The sequence below is a fragment of the Convolutriloba macropyga genome, chromosome 6 (assembly GCF_964194025.1).
Source record: "Convolutriloba macropyga chromosome 6, txConMacr16.3, whole genome shotgun sequence".
Lineage (NCBI taxonomy): Eukaryota > Metazoa > Xenacoelomorpha > Acoela > Convolutidae > Convolutriloba > Convolutriloba macropyga.
In genome coordinates this window covers 22,442,205-22,462,703 of record NC_134473.1, presented here as the reverse complement: position 1 = coordinate 22,462,703, position 20,499 = coordinate 22,442,205, and the positions used below count along the sequence as shown (strand labels likewise).

At 33.1% G+C, this 20,499-nt stretch overlaps 1 protein-coding gene across 1 annotated transcript in view; it reads right to left on the bottom strand.

Moving 5' to 3' along the window:
• The window catches only part of LOC142341261 (organic cation transporter protein-like), a 48,155-nt gene that overhangs the window by 15,471 nt on the left and 12,185 nt on the right, over positions 1 to 20,499 (bottom strand). The window contains exons 3-8 of the mRNA XM_075392180.1: positions 19,442 to 20,331; positions 16,858 to 16,997; positions 9,487 to 9,643; positions 9,093 to 9,166; positions 8,411 to 8,607; positions 7,543 to 7,773 (exon numbers count right to left, since the gene is read on the bottom strand). Coding sequence (XP_075248295.1) covers positions 7,543 to 7,773; positions 8,411 to 8,607; positions 9,093 to 9,166; positions 9,487 to 9,643; positions 16,858 to 16,997; positions 19,442 to 19,889 — 1,247 coding nt within the window. The 5' untranslated portion in view covers positions 19,890 to 20,331. The remainder of the gene's footprint in view (positions 1 to 7,542; positions 7,774 to 8,410; positions 8,608 to 9,092; positions 9,167 to 9,486; positions 9,644 to 16,857; positions 16,998 to 19,441; positions 20,332 to 20,499) is intronic.

Below are 20,499 nucleotides of genomic sequence, written 5' to 3'. Positions count from 1 at the left end.
TGGAGAAGTCTTTTTTTAAATCAATTTTATTGGAAGGATTTTTGAAGCGGGAAATGAAACGCGTGAAAAAATTTGGAGTGATTTTGGTGCTGAACAAAAGTGAAGAGCGGAGCGAAAGTTGTTGTTCATACCGCTGTTTTTGAGAGAGCGAGAAATTGACGTCTGAAAAAATTTTCTCTAAGCGAGCGAATTTTTTTTGTTCATGTGCGGCATTTAAAAGCAGTTTTTTCCAACTTTTGATGGTTATGAGGTTTTATTATGATATTGTATTAGCTTTAAGCTTGTTTTGATAGAAATTGAAAGTTTCAAGTAGTTAATTAGAGTTTAATGATAATTTTCTAGGTTTTTGATCAGTTTTGCTGATTTTCAGACAAAATTTAATGATTTCTTGCTTATTTTTTTGTTTTAATGCTTTAAGTAGGAATTTAATAGAAGCTTGTTACATAAGGAATATTCAGATACGAATTGACTCAAGTTTTCTTGGTATAAAAAAAATTTTTTTAGTAAAATTTACAGAAAAATTGAGAAATTTTGAAACAATTTTCTAATCTTTTTGCAGCTTTTCCTTTTTTAAAAATCTTAGACAAGTTTCTTAGCCTGTTACGACTTGCCCCTTAAGTTGTGAGGTTTTCAGTGCTCTAATTGCAAAGGAACGTTACTCTGCTCTATGTTTCCTTGAACTATTTAAAAAATCTCATTTATTTTTTTTTTGTTCAATTAGTTTTTGAATGCGGTTTCTATTCTTCCTTATTTTTATGGCCTTTGTGGAGGTTCAGGGTTAACAGTAGTTGTTCTATTTGTTTAGTCATAAGTATGGACAATTTTCTCCTTCGAGTTGTTTCCGGAAATCTTCCGGCTATGTTTTTTTAATCAATTTTATTTTTGGAGCGGGAAATTTTTGGAGTGATTTTTGGAGCGGGAAATGAAACGCGTGAAAAAATTTGGAGTGATTTTGAAGCTGAACAAAATTAAAGAGCGGAGCAAAAAGAGAGTGGTTTTTGTTCTTACCGCTGTTTTCGACACAGCGAGAAACTGATGTGTGAAAAAATTTTCTCTAATCGAGCGAAATTTTTCTGTTCACGTGCGGCATTTAAAGCAGTTTTTTTCTTTTATTTTGGTTAAGAGATTTCGTTCTGATTTTGTTTTAATTTTAGGCTGGTTTCGGTAGTGGTTTGAAGGTTTCTGGAAATTAATATGAATTTTATGATAATTCGGAGGTTTCTAATGTATTTTCCTGATTTTCGGGCTAAGTTTTGCGTTTTTTTGACAATTATTTTGTTTTACTGGCTCAATTGGGTATTGAAGAAATCCCTTCTACTTGAGCATTTTTATGATAAAAACTGATTACAGTTTTGTGGGTAAGAATCATTTTTTGTTGAGAAATAAGACAAAAATGGCGAAAATTGGAACCATTTTTCTTAATTTTTTGCAGTTTGTCGTTTTTTTCTGTTTTTAGCTAATTTTATTTGCCTATTATGACTTACCTTTTGTTTTGCGAGCATCTGGATACCCTATTAGCTGAAGAGAGTTTTTCTTTAATTTACATGTTTTTGAAGTATTAAAAAACTTAGTAACTTTTTCCAGTTTTTCAGTGAAAGTTGTTTTTAAGAGCTTTTTTTCATAATGTTAGCCTAAAGTATTTTTCAAAATTCACATACGTGGTTTTTGTAAGTACTAGTTTTTTTGATGAAGTTATTTTGGCAGAGATAGTTTTTTCGGGATCTCAATTTATAACAAAATTCGATCACATTTTTTATCATATTTTAACCAATTTGATTTTATTGTTTTTACTTTTTTGTTTCGTGACTTTGTTCCAAGATAATCATAAATTAGTGTTGACAAGTTTCGTTTGATGAGCAGTTGACTGGCGTTTAAATGGATTTTCACTTTGAGTAAATTCTGGTATTCTTCCGGCTATGTTTTTTTTTACGGGAAGTAGATTTGTTCACGCGGCATTTTGACCTAAAAGCGAAAGTGAGAAAAGCTGTCTTGGTGAACAGATTTTCGCTAAGCGAGAAATGTTTTTTGATCATGCGCTGCATTTATTGAATGCCTTTTTGAATTCGAAAAGTAGTTTTTGACTGAATTGCACATAAAGATAACCGTTTTTAGCCGTTTTTTCGTATAAGTGGCCCAGTTTTTTTGCTTTTAATTTGGTTTCTTGCAGAAATAAATATTACTCGATACTATAATGAAATGCCAACCTCAGAAATTGATGCCACAGTGTTTTGCAGAGCCTAAAAATTCGTTTCAATTTGAAAATTGGCACATAGTTCTTGATTTTTTATTTAATTTTTGGCTTTTTTTCTATTAGTTTCTTCATTTTTGGATCTTTTAACCATCTTTTTGTCAAACATCAGTTAATATGGCAACTTCTGTTTGATAATTTCTATGCTCAACGCCTCTTTCCACCTCGATGTAATTTTGTTTCACAAAATTCTACATATGCTAATCCGATTTAGTTTTTTTCCGATTTTCGTCAGTTTTTGTTTATTTTGGTTGTAATTGCTAGAAATTGTTGTTTTTTGCAACATGAATGAATTTAATTTTGTTTCATAAAAAATTAAATCATTTTTTGGTGTGAAGTTTTGAAAAAAACATTTAAAACTTTTTCATAAATGCATTCCTAACTTAAAAGTTCTTTGACCATTTATTTTTGCAAAATGTTTCTATGTTTCGTATTTCTGAATTTTGCTTTTTCTTATTTTTTGTTCTCTTCAGAAGGAGAGTTCTTTGTATCGGTATACTAATTATCTTTTCTATGTCTTGAATGCTGAACAATGAAATGTATTCTTTTTTCTTTAAATTTTTAAATTGATTTTTAATTTTCAAAACTCAAGAATGTTTTTTTTTGTTACGATGTTCCTTACCTTGTGCCCATATTCTTCACAATCTAGTTAAAATCATTCTAGCTTCGTCCTGGCACCTACATTTTATTTCTGTATATTGATTTGTTCCGTTTTAAAAAATGAATGATTTCAGCTTTTTCTTAGATTCTCGTCGTTTCTTTGGTTTGCAATTGATTTCATTCAATATGAGGCAGTACTGGGAGTTTGATAGTTTTTTCCAAAATTTCCACTTATGAATATTTACTGCAGCCTTCTTCCGAACTTGGTATTAATTAAAACGATTTTTTGCCTTTGAATATTCTTCTGCTGCTTATCTTGTTGTCTAACATTTGTACAACAAGGAACAGGTGTGTTTTGTTTGTTTGTTTTAATTGCAGTGATTAGAAGTGTAATTATAGGTGTTTTCTGATTCTTAAATTTCAGCTATTTTAAAAGATTTAACTTAGTTTCTAAGATTATTATCTGCCGTTTGTTTTCGCGATCTTTTTCAGATTAGAATCATGAATTATTTGAAGGCTATTGATAACCTTGTCAGTTTTTTCAGACTATCATGTTTTTGACCACTTTAATAATTTTTGATTTTTTAACAATACCAAAATAATATAAAATTTTGCGGCATTTTGTTTCTCTTGTTGACAGTGGTTTAAGTTTCACCAATTTTTAGAGCAGACTTGGGAGGTAGTGAGTTATTGGTTTAACACAAAAGGTAGTGGCTTCCGCTGAAATTAAGGTTTTGTTAGTGAAGTTTTGGCGCTTCGTGTCGCTTCCGGAATTCTTCCGGCTATTTTTTTAGATATCTATCTCTCTGAATGAGCATTTTTGCTTATCATAAAAAGAACAAATTGCTCCATATATGACATACAGAATTTCTTAGAATGCTCTTGCAAGGATTAGTTAGAACTTTATTTGATCTTTTTTATTATTGCTATGATGCAATAACCCTTAATTTCTTCTATTAAATGTTTTTTTGAACTTGGTGTTGCAGCGGCACCACCAATGGAAAACTCAATAGCTTTTCAAGAAGCAATCTTACTCAAGGGTGAACAAAACTTCTTTGTTTTGTTACAAATTCTTCATGTAGTCCCTAATTTTTGTTTCTTGAATATTGGGTGATACCCGTACACAGTCATGTTTCGCAAAAATTACAAAAACTAAACTTTTTAGAATCATTGATTTGCTTTGGATTGAACTTAAAAGGAAGAAAAAAAAGAAAACTTCCTAATTTATAATCAAAAATTCTTGGTCTTTCAGCGACAAAAGTTTACTAAACTGCCTGACTACGGTATACAGAACGAACACAGTAACATGTCGTGCTCCTAAAAATTCAAAATTTGACAATTAAGAAATCAGAACCATAATTTAATTATTTAAACATAACCGACTTACTTCGGGCGAATTGCTCTAATACGACCGGTAAGCGGTTGCCTTTGTCAGTAGCTATTCAGTTTTAATAAGGCTAGCTTAAGCTTGATTCGACTGTGCAACTTTTAGTTTTCTAGTCTAGTTCTGTTCTAGTGACATATTAAAAATTTGCAAAATATTGCAAATTTTAAACAAAAAGCTTCTCGATTTTGCAATTAAATTGCTCCAAACCATTTTTTGTCTCTGGAGTTGTGTCAGGTAACCAATCTACAGGATTTTAAAAGCTTCGTTGGTCTGTAACAATCGTTAAACTCAAGAAAAAGGAAAAAAATATTAAAAATTTTAAAAACAATCGCAAATTTTGACAAAATCTTGCTGAAATTCTAGATATTAAAACCTTCATAACCACTTCATTGTCTCAAGAGACTATCCAGTATCGCTTTTCAAGCTTTAAATAGTTTCACTGGCTCATAGAGATCCATAAACACAGTAACATTCCGTGCTCCTAAAATTTCAAAATATGACAACTAAGAAATTAGAACCATAATTTATTTATTTAAACATAACCGGATCACGTTGGGCGAATTTCTCTCATACGACCGGTTAGCGGTTGCCTTCGTCAGTATCTATTCCAGGTTTAGTAAGGCTAGCTTAAGCTTGATTCGACTGTGCAACTTTTAGTTTTCTAGTCTTGTTAATAAATAAACCAAATAAAAAAGTGATATTTTAAAAGTTTGCAAAATATTGCAAACTTTAAACAAAAAGCTTCCCGATTTTGCATTGAAATTGTTCCAAACTATTTTTTGTCCTCGGATTTATGTCAAGTAACCGCTCTGCAAGACTTTAAAAGCTTCGTTGGTCTGTAATGATCGTTAAACTCAAGAAGAAGGACAAAAATATTTACAAATTTTGAAAACAATCAACAATCGAAAATTATGACCAAATCTTACTGAAATTCAGAATATTAAAATTTTCATAACCACTTCTTTGTCTCAAGAGACTATCCAGTATCACTTTTTCAAGCTTTAAAAAGTTTCACTGGCTCATAGAGATCCATAAACTTGAAACATGATTATAATTTTCCGAAATTAAAAAAAAATTGATAAAGCTGGAATCAATAAAATATTGAGAAACTTTCCATTAACTCTATAAGCTATGCAACAACTTATCATCAAAGCTTGGAGGAGGTCCCTAGGACCCTGGTGACATAAAAATTAACAAAAAATTTCAAAAAGATTTAAAAAAAATCAAAAATTGCAATTTTTTTGATTGGCTAATATTAAAACATTAAAAATTTTTTAATTACATCTAGAAGCTTTGCAGTAATCTATAATCAAACCCTAGAGCAAGTTTTGTGGCTCTTGAGGTTGGGAAACCTAAAAACCGACAAAAGTTTTCAAAAAACTTCCGAGTTTTGTCGCTAAAATTTGTCATATTAAAAAATGAAAGCTACTCCATGGCAAAAAAAAGTTTTCAGCAGCTAGAATATCACATTTTAAAGACGTTTTCTGGCCCCTGAGTCTGGAAAGAAATCAATAATGAAAAATAAATTAAAAAATGAAAAAATTTGCACGTTTTATCAAAAATACTCTAAATTTCGTGATGTTAAAATGTTGAAACCATTCCACTACAACTAGAAAATATGCAGTAAACTATTATAAAACCCTAGAGGGGGTTCTTTGACACCTAGGGATAAAATAACTCAAAAATTGAAGAAAAATTTTCAAAAACCTTGAAAAAAACTGTGAAAATTAGTATAAAATGGCGTGTTTTTACAGATCGGTTGGTCGAACGTAGCAACGGGGGGGGGGGGGGGGGGGGGGGGGGGCAGTGGGGTGGCGGGGCAACAATGTGGTGGGGGGGGGTGCAATAAGGGGGTCAACAGTGGGGGTGTCGTCAACCTCTAAGAACCGCCCTTCACAACATGCAGTAAACTATGCAGTAAACTATTTTAAAACCCTAGAGGGGTGTACCTCCCTAGGCTACAACCTCTCACAAAAATTTTCAAAACATACACGGTAGATTGCCGGAAAATAGCTGCCGTTGATTCCAATAAGCATGATTGGGATTGAAAGAATAGAAGATGTTGAAAAAAAAAGATTTTTGTACAAAAAGTTTTTTAAGTCTGATTTATTTTGATGGCATTTCGTAGTTGAACATACTTCTGTTTCTTAGAGAGAGGCTACAGGGGCTGCTATTAATACCAATAATCTTTAGAGATGGCGACTAAGACTTATAGGAACCACGTTCAAATAGCGGGCATCTAAATTTGGGCTTTATGGGTTTATCCCGTTTCTAATTGACTTCAATTTTTTATGCTGACTCTGTTCATTTTGAATTGCTTTGCTGAGCAACTGATGTTCAAAACCAGGTTTAGCAGAATGAGAGAAGAGAGAAACCAGCCTAGAGAAGTCAAAAAGATTTCACGCAAAGTGTTGAAAAAGCGGCAATATGAGGTAAAGCAAAACATTTTTTTTGTTCGACGAAGTAAAAAAAGGAGCTCTATAATAGCCGGCTGAGAAGATGAGGGCGGCCAATAAAAACGTGAAACAAACTGTGAAAATTGGTATAAGTCTCCAAGATAAAGTATAACTTGAAGATGAAATAGATAAAGTATAAGTCACCAAAACAGTTTGAGCTGAAACAGAGCTGAAAGGCTCTAAGAGCACTTAATGTCCGCTGGTCGCTACCTGTTTATCCGTTTTTGAGTAAGAAAAGTCAAAAGCGTCAGACAAGAAATCGGTCAAGCGAAAACAAACTTCGTTTGAGAGCAATTAGGCACATAAAAGTATTTTGACAATTTTCATATTCCTGCTAAATTTTGTTATGATCTTCTTACGTTTATCACGATATATGATCTTAGTATGTTTGCTAACATTCCAGAAAACCATATTGGACAAACTAAAAATTATATATGATTTAGTATCGTTACGAAGATTCTTTTGTGGTCTTCACTCCGGTTCTATCTATCGGATATTTATTCTATCTTGGAACTATCGGATATCAATTCTATCTAATGGGTCTTTGATGTACCTAGACGTGTGGTGAAATGGTGATAAAATTGTCATGCCTTCATTAAGCCCCGGGAGCTGAAAAATAAAATAAGTAATTAAAGATCAATTCAACAGCTTTCCATTGGTATCACTTTTGTATATCTCAAAAGATATCGCTCCGTCAACATTGACTCAAAAAAAGTCAGACTGGCATTAAGTTCCTAGCTCCCAAACAAATTTGAAGGGTTGGTCAAAAATAAGCAAGGAGAGTATAGTGCATAAAACTACTTAAATATTTCAGGAGGTAATTACATGGACTGTGAGCTGTCAATATTTACCACAATGATGACACCATGAAGAAGTAGAGTCTAATTCTGGGAGTCCTTAGCAGGTCCAGAGGAGTGTACATCCTGGCACCCACTGCCTCAGAGCAACTGTCTCCCTCAATCGCTGGTTTCAGACGGAACTGGAAAGGAATCCTGTTTATCTTGGCCCCTTTCACTATCACCTTTCTCGCCTTCTCCATCTGGTTGCTTGCTACGTGGAATTGAGGACTCTCGGGTAGAAACCTGCAAGCCGATTGTCATAGATCAAAAGTTATTGAACTTAACGAAAAAAGTACTCTTCTTGTATTCCCACATAAACCAAATCATAGATGTATCCCTTGAACAGATTGTAGTGTAGCTGGTTTCATTTTTGTAAAAGTACTCATTAAAAAGTAATTATTAAGGTTAAAATCGTACACACTAAATAAAGTTAAGGTAAATTTAATCAACCTACCTATCTTACACTAATTTTAAGGTAAATTTCTGGCTGGGTTAAGGCAAGAAGGCTGGTTAAGGCAAGAAGGTTAAATAAATTTTTAAGGTAATTAATTAAGGTAATTTCAAGGTAAAATTTAGAGCAAAATTTAAAATTTTTTAAGGTAGTGACGCCTTAACTTTTCAGGTAAATTTCAGTTAAAACTAGTTTAAGTTAAGGTGAGTTAAGGAAAGGCAAATCTACCTTAACAGTTAAGGTGAGCTAGGATGTTTTTTAAAGGCAAAATTACCTTATCTTTATTTAGTGTGTAGCTCTGATTAACTTAACATTCGATGTAAAATTTGACTGAATGATTATGCTCAGGTAAGTGACCCCCCCCCCCCGTAACTTACTCTCCCCGAACCGCACAAGCATTGTGATGCAAGTTAGAATTGACTTGTATACCAGCAGTGTCCGATGAACAGAATGAGTAGTCCGTTGAGAGTCAGGGTGAGTTTCCTCCAGTCCTGACAGAGGTATGCAAATATGCCCACTAAGCAGTACCCTGTCACCCACACCACATTGTACAGTATACCGTAGAAGGTCCTTAACTTGATCGGCAGGAACTCAAGACACATCACGTACGACACATAGCCCACCGCCTGTTAACAGAGAATCTTACTTTAAAATAGGGTTACTGTTTTTAATTTGGATGATTTCTCCGTCCGCTATTATACCAAATATTTTTAATCACTCTTTGCTGACATATATATATGCTTATGATAAGATTGGCATTGGTATCTAATTGGATGGTCATTCAGCTGTCCGTTGTTATGCTGTAACTCCTCAATTAGGAATCGTTAAAAGAAGAGAAATGTACGCAACAAATCTGAACGCCCAGTAATTATCCCAACTATCCGTGATATCCCAACTATTCAGCTTTTTTAAAAAAAAATTCTGAGCAGATATTTTTTGCTAATAATTGCCATACCCGTCTACTCTATCATTTGGCTCAGTGAATTCTTCAACGGACTACTTAAAATTGTTTCTAAAAATGTATTCGAGAGCTATATGTGGTTTTATGTGTTTTATAAGAAACAACGCATTATAAAGCTTTGTTCTCTGCAGTGTTCTGAGCTGCATTTACCTTTGCTATGAGACCCTGTACAAATCTACCTGCCACAAATACAGGGAAGCTAGGAAGAACACCAGTCAGGATTCCTAAACAAAAAGGGCAGAATTTTATTTTAAAAAATAAAATTAATAGATGAATTCCATAGATAAGAGGGTTATCAAATAATTAATTTAGCCAGAGTTTTCCCTATCCAACCAATCTTCGAGCAAAAATCATTCAAATCTGGGTAATATTTTGGAAATGGAATATACTTTTCATTTGGTTTACTTCTTGAATATGAAAATAAGCCAGATTGATGGTACCAAGCCATTTTTAGCCATCAATTGATGTATTTTTCTCGTCAAAACAAATGTACCACAAAATAAGTTTAGTTTTTGACGAAACAAGTCAGTCAAGTTGGTCTAACCGAATGTAGCTTGTACGAATAGTCCTCCTAAGACGACCCACTTCCTTCCAAATCTATCAGACATAGAGTTGGTGAAGAAGCTGCCCATTAGGACTCCCAGGTAGAAGATGGAGTTTGCTAGCTCCACCCACTTCCCACTCTCACAGTACAGACTGAACTGAAATCATATCGTCAGTTCATATCAACATAAGACGTGGGTTAGATATGAGTACTAAACTTAAGTTTCTTTGAATATATTCTCTTTCAGAACTTTCAAAACTTAACCGGTTTCCGCCAAATGATCTAAAAGTGGGTGTTAATTGGGAGTAGTCAGTAAAGGGGCATTAGTTTTTGGTCGATCAATTGTTATTTCAACCTTCCATCAAAAGGGGGTTGGAACTTTTCAGTTTTGGTTGATCAGTATCATTTGCCGACAGACACAAAAGCCCTTGAAAGACTGCATCAATCGTTGAAAAGACACGTTATTTGTTTTGAAGAAATGTTGACGTCTTAGATTTTCATAAACTTTCCAATTCTAATAAGAATGGATATGGAAAATCGTATTCAAAATTTATATATCAGTATACCGTAGAAGCGTAGCTAGCTATATTGATGACTTTAAAGAATTTGAATTGTATTGCGGCGCTGTATTTTTTAAAGATCTGGTCACGCCAATTTCAACTTTTTATAGTCAGCGAGAAGTCAAAATAGAGTAAAATTATTTGCTGTCTGCCTACTTAATCTCTTGAATGGCAAGTCTCATTGGCTTTCTAATTAGGCATAAATTAAAGTATTCAATGTCTTCAGTTAATGTTTAATGTTTTCAGCAATATTCATACTATTTGGTTTCAAAAAGCGTAAGTGATATCTGTCAATTTGTGCGGATTTGCATTTTGTTTTTCTGTCACTTCGACCTGTCAAAAACATGTCGCATGTGCTCATAAATTAGGAATCAATGAAGCCATTTAAAGCTTTATTGTTCCGACCACACTTGTGGGGGAGGAACTATATACTCAAATGGGTTTTTTGTTCAGATAATTTTGGCCGATTGATATATTCATCGTAGAGAAATGTGAGTGGTATCAATGAATAGCTCGTCCAGCGTAGAATTTGAAATTAAAAAGATTTTTTTTGAATTTCAAATTTTTTGAAGATTGAAATTTTGTGTGAACTCGGGATATTTGGCAAGATTTTGTTCACTTTTAGTGTTATTTTTCTTCAAAATGTGATTTTTTTCTATAAAAAATTTAATTCAAAATTACGTTTCACGCCACGAAATGAATCACTTTGTGTTCTTAATAGACGACAGGTTTTAAGAAACATATTATTTTTGTTTTTTTAAAAAGTAAACTAAAGACTAGTCACATTTCATTTCGATGTTTTGTTAATGACCAGCATCATTTACTGTCGAATAAAGCCTTTTGAACAAAAATTCGTTTTCAGGGAAAAGCTCGTGTTTTTTGGCTTTGACTCTGAGTTTTTGTTTTTTTTTAAATGAAAATTGAGATTTTTTTTGAGGTTTTATTAAATTTTTGGAGTCCTATGGCATAGACTTGTTGAATAAAAGTGCAATAGGTTTTATAATGAGCATTAAGAGAACCTATCTAGTGCTTTGAGGGGACAGCTAATGGCTGTTACAAATTTAAAATTTTTTTTCGACTTTTTTGAACATTAACCGATCTTCAACTTATTTTTGTGAACTGTAAGTCAATCTCAGTACTAGCAGGCCCCCTTTTTTCTACTGCAACGAAAATCAAAATGTTTGGAGGTTTTATTTATTGGTTTTATGACTTTGATGCCACAAGAATTCAAAAATTTTTTTGTACTTTTCGTTCCTGTTGAAGTCTTTTCACATTATCCTATTATTGATGGCTGCCATTGGCTTAGGGAAGAGTGTCAAAGCATCTTAGGATTTTGTCTGTATTTGGATTTTGCCTGTATTTGTTTGCCGTTTTCATAGTCTGTATTTGTTGTAGTTTTCATAGTCACAAGTTTTAATTTGAGGTCTTTTTTATTGCCTAAGCACAAAAAACATCCTTGTTCTCCCATAGAGGCGAATCTGAGCGTATTTTGTTGACTTCCGTTGAATACTATTGATTTCAAAAGGTTGTTAAATCTTTTAAAAAAATTTTTCGAGATTTTTTTGGTACATTAACCGATCCTAAACGTATTTTATTGATTTGTAAGTCAGTCTCAAAAAAGACAGGACCCCCATCCTTCCTACTGCGAACAAAATTGTTCTGTTTGGCGGCATTATCTTCTAACTAATGGTTATATGACTTCGCTTCCAAAGATTACAAAAAAGTTTAAAAGGTTTGGATATTTTAGTATTTTTGGCTGCCTTTGAAATCTTATCACATTATCCTAATATTGATAGCTCCCATCGGCTTAGGCAAGAAGTCTTTGGGTCATAAAGTTTTTCAGAGGAAATTCTATGTTTTAGATGGCTTCGACACTCTTCTCGCACTTTTCTGCTGAAATTTTTGTTTTGCCTATATTTGTTGTTGTTTTCATAGTCATAAGGCTTCTTGTGATATTATATTGATTACCTATGCATGACAAACATCCTTGTTGTCCCATTGAGGCATAATTGAGAGTGTTTTTTGACTTTTGTGGAAAGATATTGATTTTAATGGCTGTTAATTCTTTAAAATTGATTTTTCAAAATTTTTTTTGGACATAAACAGATTTTAGCGTATTCTAGTGAACTCTAAGTCAGTTTCAGTAATGATACGATCCACTTCTTTTCTATTTCAACCAAAATTAACCAAGTTAGCATTCTCATCTTCTAGCAATTGGTTTTATTACTTGGATGCCACAAGAATTTTTGGATCTTTTTGTGTTTTTTGATTCCTGTTGAAATCTTATCACGATATCCTAAGAATGATAGCTCACATTGTGAAGACACTCAATGGATCATTAAAAAGTTTTGTGATGGAAGGTTATGGCGTAAATGGCTTCGAAACTTTCTTCTCGGACTTTTCTACTGAATTTTTTGTTTTTTTCCTGTTTTGTTTTTTTTCAAAATCATAAGACTTTTTGTGATCTCTTGTTAGTTAACTATGCATGACAAACATCCTCGACTTTCTTTTGACTCATAATTTAGCCCTTTTCTTAGTTAAAAGCTATTGAATTTAATGGCAGTTAAGATTTTAAAATATTTTTTCGAAATTTTTTTTTGAATATTAACCAATTTTATAATTTTTTCGAGAACTGTTAGAAGGTCTCAGTAGTGACCTGAACCTCTGAACCTCTTTCTTTTTACTTCAACGAAAATTAATCTGCTTAACGGCTTCATCTTCCGACTGTTGGTTTTATGACTTCGATGCACGAGTTTAAATAATTTTTTTTTGGTTTTTTCTGTAATTTCGTTTTCTTTTGAAATCTAATCATATTGTCCTAATATTGACAATTCCGATTGGCTGGAAAAAAACGTTCAATGGATCATTGATAATTTTTTAGAGAAAAATTTATGCTTTAAATGGCTTCGACACTTTCTTTTGCCACTTTTCTATTGATATTTGGTTTCCGACTGTATTTGTTGTTGTTTTCATAGTCATAAGATTTATTGTGATGTCATATTGATATCTTATAAATGACAAACATTCTGGTTGCCCATCAAGGCGTAACCTAGCGTATTTAATTGCTTCCGTTGAAAATATTTTGAATTTAATGGCGTTGATACTACGGGTTTTCTCTAAATTTTCGTGGTTTTAATGTATTTGTTCATGTTTGTTGATTTTATGAAATCATATTGTTAAAAAAGAAGAATCTCATTATTGTTAGAAACCAAATATGTTGTATTTGATAGTTTGTCTATTGAACAATATACGTTTTCATAAAAGTTTTGTGGTGTATTTGTGCTTCTTGTTTTCATAAAAGTCTCAAATGTGGCGCAAATGAACTTATTAAATCTTTCTGCAAAGTTTTAGCTGAATTAGTTAAACTAAAGATTGAGGGGAAAAATACATCATATTCAGATAATAGCAAATGATTTTAATGTCCTCGACTATTTGTGTTATCGCAAATTGTTTGCAGTTTTTTGAGGCTTTCTGCATCTTTAATCCGTTCCTATGGCTTAGACTAATCAAAGACAGATCCTATTGGTTTCATAGTGAATTTTGTGTAATTTCATCAAGAATTGTTTCGTCATTTCGCAAGCAAATTTTGTTTAAGAATTTCGAAATTATTTGCTTGAAAAAATGTTGACTTTTGAATTTCGCCTTATTATTTCTTCCTTTCGTCGACTTGTTACCTGGCCTCATTAAAGAAAATTGCCATCTGCTGTTTAGTTAGGAAAAATAAATTTGTGCAGTTTAAGTTTTATCCAATTGTATTTTGATGTTGTTACTAGGTGCTTTTAATTTTAGATATTTAGTTTTTGCCGTGGAATTTTTGTTTTTGCATGTTTTGTTGTCTGTTTTTATTTTCGCGTAGTCTTTTCTCGTGAGCGCTGTAATGAGGCGTGGCATCATGTAATTCAATTAGTAGTTTGGTTGTTATCTCTTCATTTCCTTGATAATTAAGTCAAAAATGTAGATGAGCTTGGGTCGGAACATCATGTGCGAACGCACATTAACGAGCGTCCTTATTTTAATATAAAATGTATTAACGCCTGTGGCGATATTTGTTCCCAGAAAATACCTGATATTTAATAGCGCTATCTCGCTTGATGTTTTTGTTCTTGACCTCGTCCTCCCATCACTTAGGGTCAGAAATGACTGGTTAAAAAGAAGATCTTATAAAAAAGCTATCTTGTTTAAAACAATTGGATGTATTCAAATTAAAACTATTTTTTCTCAAACAAATAGTTATTTTTAAATTCTTGTTTGTTACTGTAATTGGTCTATTTTCTTTTGGCGACATAGAAATCAAATACAATCTCAGTGGTGTTCTAACACCAAATAGAGTACAAATTAAATTTATGGTTCGTCTGATTTATGGTTCTAATGATTTTGAGACTGTGAAGTCATTCGTCTTCAAAAGAAACATTTAGTGATTTTTTATTGATACAAACTTTTGTTGATACGTATGTTACGTGACCCTTTAGTTGTATTTATCAAGCTTTTGTGAATTCAGTAAGCAGGTGTCTAAAGATTTAATTTTTTAATAACTAATTTTCAAACTTTTTTTGAATTTTGACCTTTGCTAAAAATCTTGTCTGTTGTCCATTTAATTTGTTTCTTATTTCTTTTCGGTGAAGGTTGCGGTCCCATAGTAAAAAATATTTGGTTGATAGGTTGTGGTTGCTTTTGTTGACTTTCGCAAAATTAGTTGAAAATTGGATCTCAGTCTTTTAATATCATTTGTTTATTTTTGTGTGAATATCGTCATAGTTCATGTTGACTATAAAATATTTCCCCTGTTTTTGGGTTGCATGCAAAGATTACTCATGCAAAGTTTAAGTTTACACAGGTAAATGCAAAGTAAGCCGAAGTAAAACTATGCCGACATAAACCTAAGCAGAAATTTGTGTGATAATTATGTATCTATCCGACAAAAATTTTTTAAACCCCTAAAGTCATGACTGCGAAGAATACTTTAATTTATAACGCAATACAGTGTACAAAAAGGGAAAAAAGTATGTCATTCTCTTCAGACATCTAGTGATTGTGGGCTTCAGTTGACTACCATGCGTCTTATCCTCTGTGGGATATAATCCGGAAACCATGGGCTTCTTATCGCGACGTATTCCCGACGCCCGCAAAGCGCGCCGACCTGCCCGCTAGAGACAAAATATAATAGAACTCTATCAAAAATTTACGGCTAACTTGACCCAATTTTCGGATGTCTTGTCTATCGGCGTGCTTGACCGCCACAGTTTACACAAACTTTTGATGGGTTAAAAATTAATGCGTGTACGCACATTAGCGATCCTCTCTGTTTGTCTCAACTTTAGTAATTTTTGTTGACTTTGGCTTCCCTCTACTTCTCGTGGCCAAAAAAGACTTGGCTAATGGTCGAAACTTTTAAATACACATAATGCAATCAGAGTTTTGTCTATTTTGTTTTATGCTCGGTTTCAAGAGATTCAAATCAGAGAAGATTCTTTAAAAACTTTATTCTATATTGAAATCATTGTGTAATAACTCAGCTTGCGGTATATCAAGTTAACAAAGTTGCTAGCTCAGCAGAGCTTTAGAGCAACGGTAGCTTGCCTGGCAGCGGTTCCGGAGATAGTATATTCAAGTCCTCTAAGCCTCAGTTCTTTAGCAATATATGAAGTTGGCTAATAGCACAGTTGGGTTGTTGCAATTGCAAAACTAAATTTTTAATTAATCAATCATTATACGATTTCAAACAATTGCAAGAAAAAGGAAAAATTTACTCGGATGTCAATTATTCACTAATCTGGACTTCATGTCCACTGACTGAAACCTTTTCATGATAAAAGTTTGTTCAATTTTTCCTATTTTAGAGATGCGTTTGCCTCGACTAATTGTCTAGGAAACAAAAAAAAACATTAGAGCTTTCGAACCAAAAATGCCAAAAATGTCACTAGTGTTGTTTTTCCAACAAAATTGAGATAAATGAATGGTACCTTTTTTACTAGATTATGTAGCAGTGAAATCTATAAATTTGAAAGCTTGATCTTTTATGGGAAAATTCAATCCAAGAGTCCGAGATTCTCTTTATTATATTCTATTGGAACTTTTTGAATTTGATTTCTGGGTAAATTTTTACGATTTTTCAATTCTTACGAGAATTTGACAAGGTAAACATTCGCGCTACAAGAGTCTTGCAGCATAAACTTGCGTTGCTTGAACATGCGACCAAGTAAATTGCTGAAAGCGTTTGAGCATGATCGACAGAAAAAGAAAAGGGATTTTAGAAATTCTTACAATTCAAAGAATTTGAATTGTATTGGGGCGCTGTCTTTTTCTTTAGACCTGTTCAAACATTTTCATAATTTTTGAAGTCAAATTGGAGTAGTGATTTTGCTCACGCCGAAACAGGAAGTGGAACAAAAAGCGAAAAAACGAAACTTTTTGCCCTCTGATTTTGAAGTAGAGTGTGAAAACGGTGTATGAACAAAAATTCGCTTTCGCTAGTGATTTTTTTGTTCACATGTGACAATGCCACTTTGATTTTTATTGTTTTTTGATTTTTGGATCGGATTTTTTTCTTAATGGTTTTCCCAATCCATTCATAGTTCATTCTAGGCCTAGTTTACTGGTTTTCTGTTCACATGCAGCATTTTAACACATGCAGTATTTTTCAATCTTTTTTTTAGAAATGGTTTTCCCAATTCACTCATAGTCCGTTCTAGGTATAGTCTTTTGTTTAGTCTATGAAAATTTTTTGAATTGTACGTCAGGACTTGTCCTGCTATGTTTTTTGAATTATTTTTCTTATTGACTATCCCTTATTTCGTCTAGATATAATTCTCACCTCTTTGACAGGTGTCCACCCGTATGGCTTGTCACAGCGTCCTTCAAACTTAGTGCACTGCTTCCACGTGACATTAGTCCACGTCTCATCAATCTCCTCTCCACGTGTGAAGTAACACTGATCACTAGTCACTGTGTAAACTGAAACATTTTAAAAAAAAGTTTAATTATTTGAGAAAGATGTACTGTTTTCTTGGCTTGAGAGAGTGATGTACTCAAACTCAATCGAAATTTAATCACTGTAACAATTATCCACAGAAAAACAATATAAAAATATGATATATACCTTTAGTGATATATGCCTGAATTTTAAAGTCGTGCTTGCAGTATAAAGTATTGATTTGTTGAGAATAATATAAACAAGAAGTATTTTGTGAGGAAAAATGAATATTGCGAGCTGATAAAGCTTTATAGTATTTTTTAGCTTTCCTAATTAGAGCATCGGCTGTGTTGTGGTTGTAGATTTCATATCACCGCAGTGAGGGTACCAAATGTATGAAAATAGGGTGCGAATAATGCTAACAAGTGAGGGCAAATCAGCCCTTAGCTATTCAGTAAAGTTTCTTAAAGGAAAAATCTGTTGAGCGAAGCCCTGTTGACTTCAGCACCCACATGATATTGGTTTTGAGATTGCTAGGGGGTCTAAGCAGGAGCAACTACTGTGAAAATGAACCTGTACTGGATTCGAACCAGCATCTCTTACTTGCAAGCCTAGTGTGCCAACCATTACAACAACTGGTCTAAAACTCTCGAATTTGGGCATCTCTTGTAATCCATTCTCATGTTATTTTGTTGCTTCTCGAGGTTTTTCTCTAGCCAATTATACGTTGAACAAGCAGAGCTTCATAAAAAGCTTATATTGTGCACAATTTACATTATGTAGTTTTCTCTCAACTTTCTAACAGAGATAACCAAGCTTTTCTGAGAACTAAAACGTAATAGCAAATTTCTACGAATTTAAAACCCGAGAACAGAAAAACAATTAGTGTATCTGAAAACTTGGTCATTGTATTCGGAATCACTTGCATAGAATCAAAGCAAAAAATTTTTGAAAGTTTTGTCAAATAGAACACAGCTTGGATCAAAGCAAAAGCTGTCACGAAAAACGCACCAATTTAATAAATTATTGATTGGATTGATCAACTTCACCTAGGATTCATAAAACTTCGAGCATAGATCGAGAGCCATAACTAACTGAATCAAATAATATTTAGAAAGCTGGCAAAAAAAATTTTTAGAAAGAGATAAAGATATTGGACTGATTAAGTAGAAGTATGCAAGAACAGGGCTAGCGAAGCTTACTTAGAATATGCGACGTTTCACGTGGGTGAAAATTAAATTTCACCCACGTGATCTCTATTCAATTAAAGATTCAGAAGTGAGCTTTTTCAGGAATTGAAAACGGTTAGGGCGCTTAAAGGATCGTATTGTACGGCGTCATTGTTAATCTGAAAATTTTTTTGATAGAATTATGGAATTGAATCAGAATAAGGGAAACGGTTGTTGAGAATTATGGCACAAGACAGACTGAGGCCAATCTTTTGGACATCATAATCTTGCGTCTTTTGGACATCATAATCATAATGCGTACTGTACGTCATCTAATGGCAAAAAACATTTGCAAGAGCTCTTTGCTGCAAAATTTGGACAATTTATAAGCAATATTTATTAGAAAATTTTAATTCCAGCAAAAAACGTTCCGGATGAGTTTATTCTCTGTCAATTTTTTTCCTAATAATTGTTTCTAAAACTCACGCTCAAATTGTATTTTTAAATAGCAAACTGTTCGTTTTTCAAATCAAATTTGATTAGCAATTTTCGAACCCTTTCTTTTTACTTCTTTGTCAGTCATCACATATCAGTTAGAAAAATGAGAAGTGTTATTTCAGGAGAACTGTCAATTTTGTGTGCGAAGGAAATCCAAATAAAAATTTGCCAGTTTTCCGCAAGCAATATTAAAAAAAGTTGCTCATGAAATTTGTTCAACTTGAGCGCAAACCTGTTGATCTCAAACATCTTTCCCGTTTGTGCCCCTGGCGCTTAGTGGGTACATATCATTTGCACTCCCCAGAAGCACGTGTTATTTTTTATAATAATTTACTATGTAATGACACGTGCCTAGTAATTGGGGGTGCATAACGTATGGGGGGTATGAACAGGAAAGATCCGATCTCAAATGCAGAAAATTAATTATGTCAATGGAGGTAAGATCAATGGAGGTAAGATCAAAATGAGCACATTTCACCTGCAGCTAATCTTACGGATGTTTGCAGAAAACTGACAGGTGCCCATTTGCATTTCATCCGTGTAAATTATCATTTTCTGGAGTTTTGACCAATTGAAGCTCTTGACTCATATAAAATTTAAATCACACAGACATGGGAGTGTTGACGTTACGGTTACTTTCATGATTGTGTCTTAAATCGACTTGATCAGTGACGCCTATTTTGATGTTTTCAAAAACTCATTATCATGCAAAAAAATTTGCATGACATTGACATAAAATGATCAAAGCTATTAACAAAATTGCAGGTAATATTATTAGAAATTTAAAGACAAAAAATATCAACATATGAATTTCTCACCTGAAGTAGACTCGGATTGGCGGTTTGTGGTAGTAATAAAAGTGGAGTTGCTATAGGGGTCAATGGACACCCTCTCATTACCCAAACAGTAAAAACAGGGATCTTGTGGACCTTCATTGGGTGCTACCAGGAACACTGGAATCATCAAATTGAATGCAAATGGAATATCAAAAGAAGCAATCGCCAGGAATATTAAAAAGTGCCAAGTCTTTCTGGTTGCCAAGTAACCTAAAGCTTCTTCTAGTTCTACACTCTGCTCCAAAGATTCGGACGTTGTACGGTTGCTACCATCAACGTGGTTCGAATTCGGGCTAATTTGGTTGTTGTTTTTGTTGCTATTTGTTAAACCGGCCGGGTTGTTATTCGATTCCAGCCCGGGCTCTGTATGTTCATCCGAGAACCGAACGCACGCCGGGTTATTTTGGTCAGGCCGGTCTAGATCTGCCATTTTCGATAAATTATAATCTATTTATAACCACTAACTGATTATCCAATGTATCAACAAAATAACCTTATCAGTTGCTGTGAGCAGTTAAACAGGTATAAATTTAACTCATAATTAGAAGGTCAAATGAAAGGATACGAACTTTACGATAGCTTCAGTTTAATAAGCCAATTCAAACAATGAAATGCATAAACAAAGTAATTAATAACTCAACGAAGGGTAAAGGGTTTAATATTACTAAACCATTAATAAACTTTGTATCACTTGATGTTTTGTAGTAACTCTGACATTACCCAAAGATTATGTAGAACCAAATTTCTCTATCGGTCGAATTACTCAAAATGTTTTAATCAAATTCTTCAAGATAAAATTATAATTTGTTTGAGCCTGTTTTGTTTTTCTATCAGTATTCTTGTCTTGCAAATTTTTGTGTAACAATCCTAATCTTCGGCAGAAACAGACAGAGATTAAAATAATAACAACTTTAACAGATTATACTAATATGGGTTATATTGAAAAATATATTTTTTTGCAAAATACATTTTTTCATTTTGCTACCTAAAATTTTTCCAAAACTTGGCGTAACTTTTGAAAAAAAACATTACTTTATTGT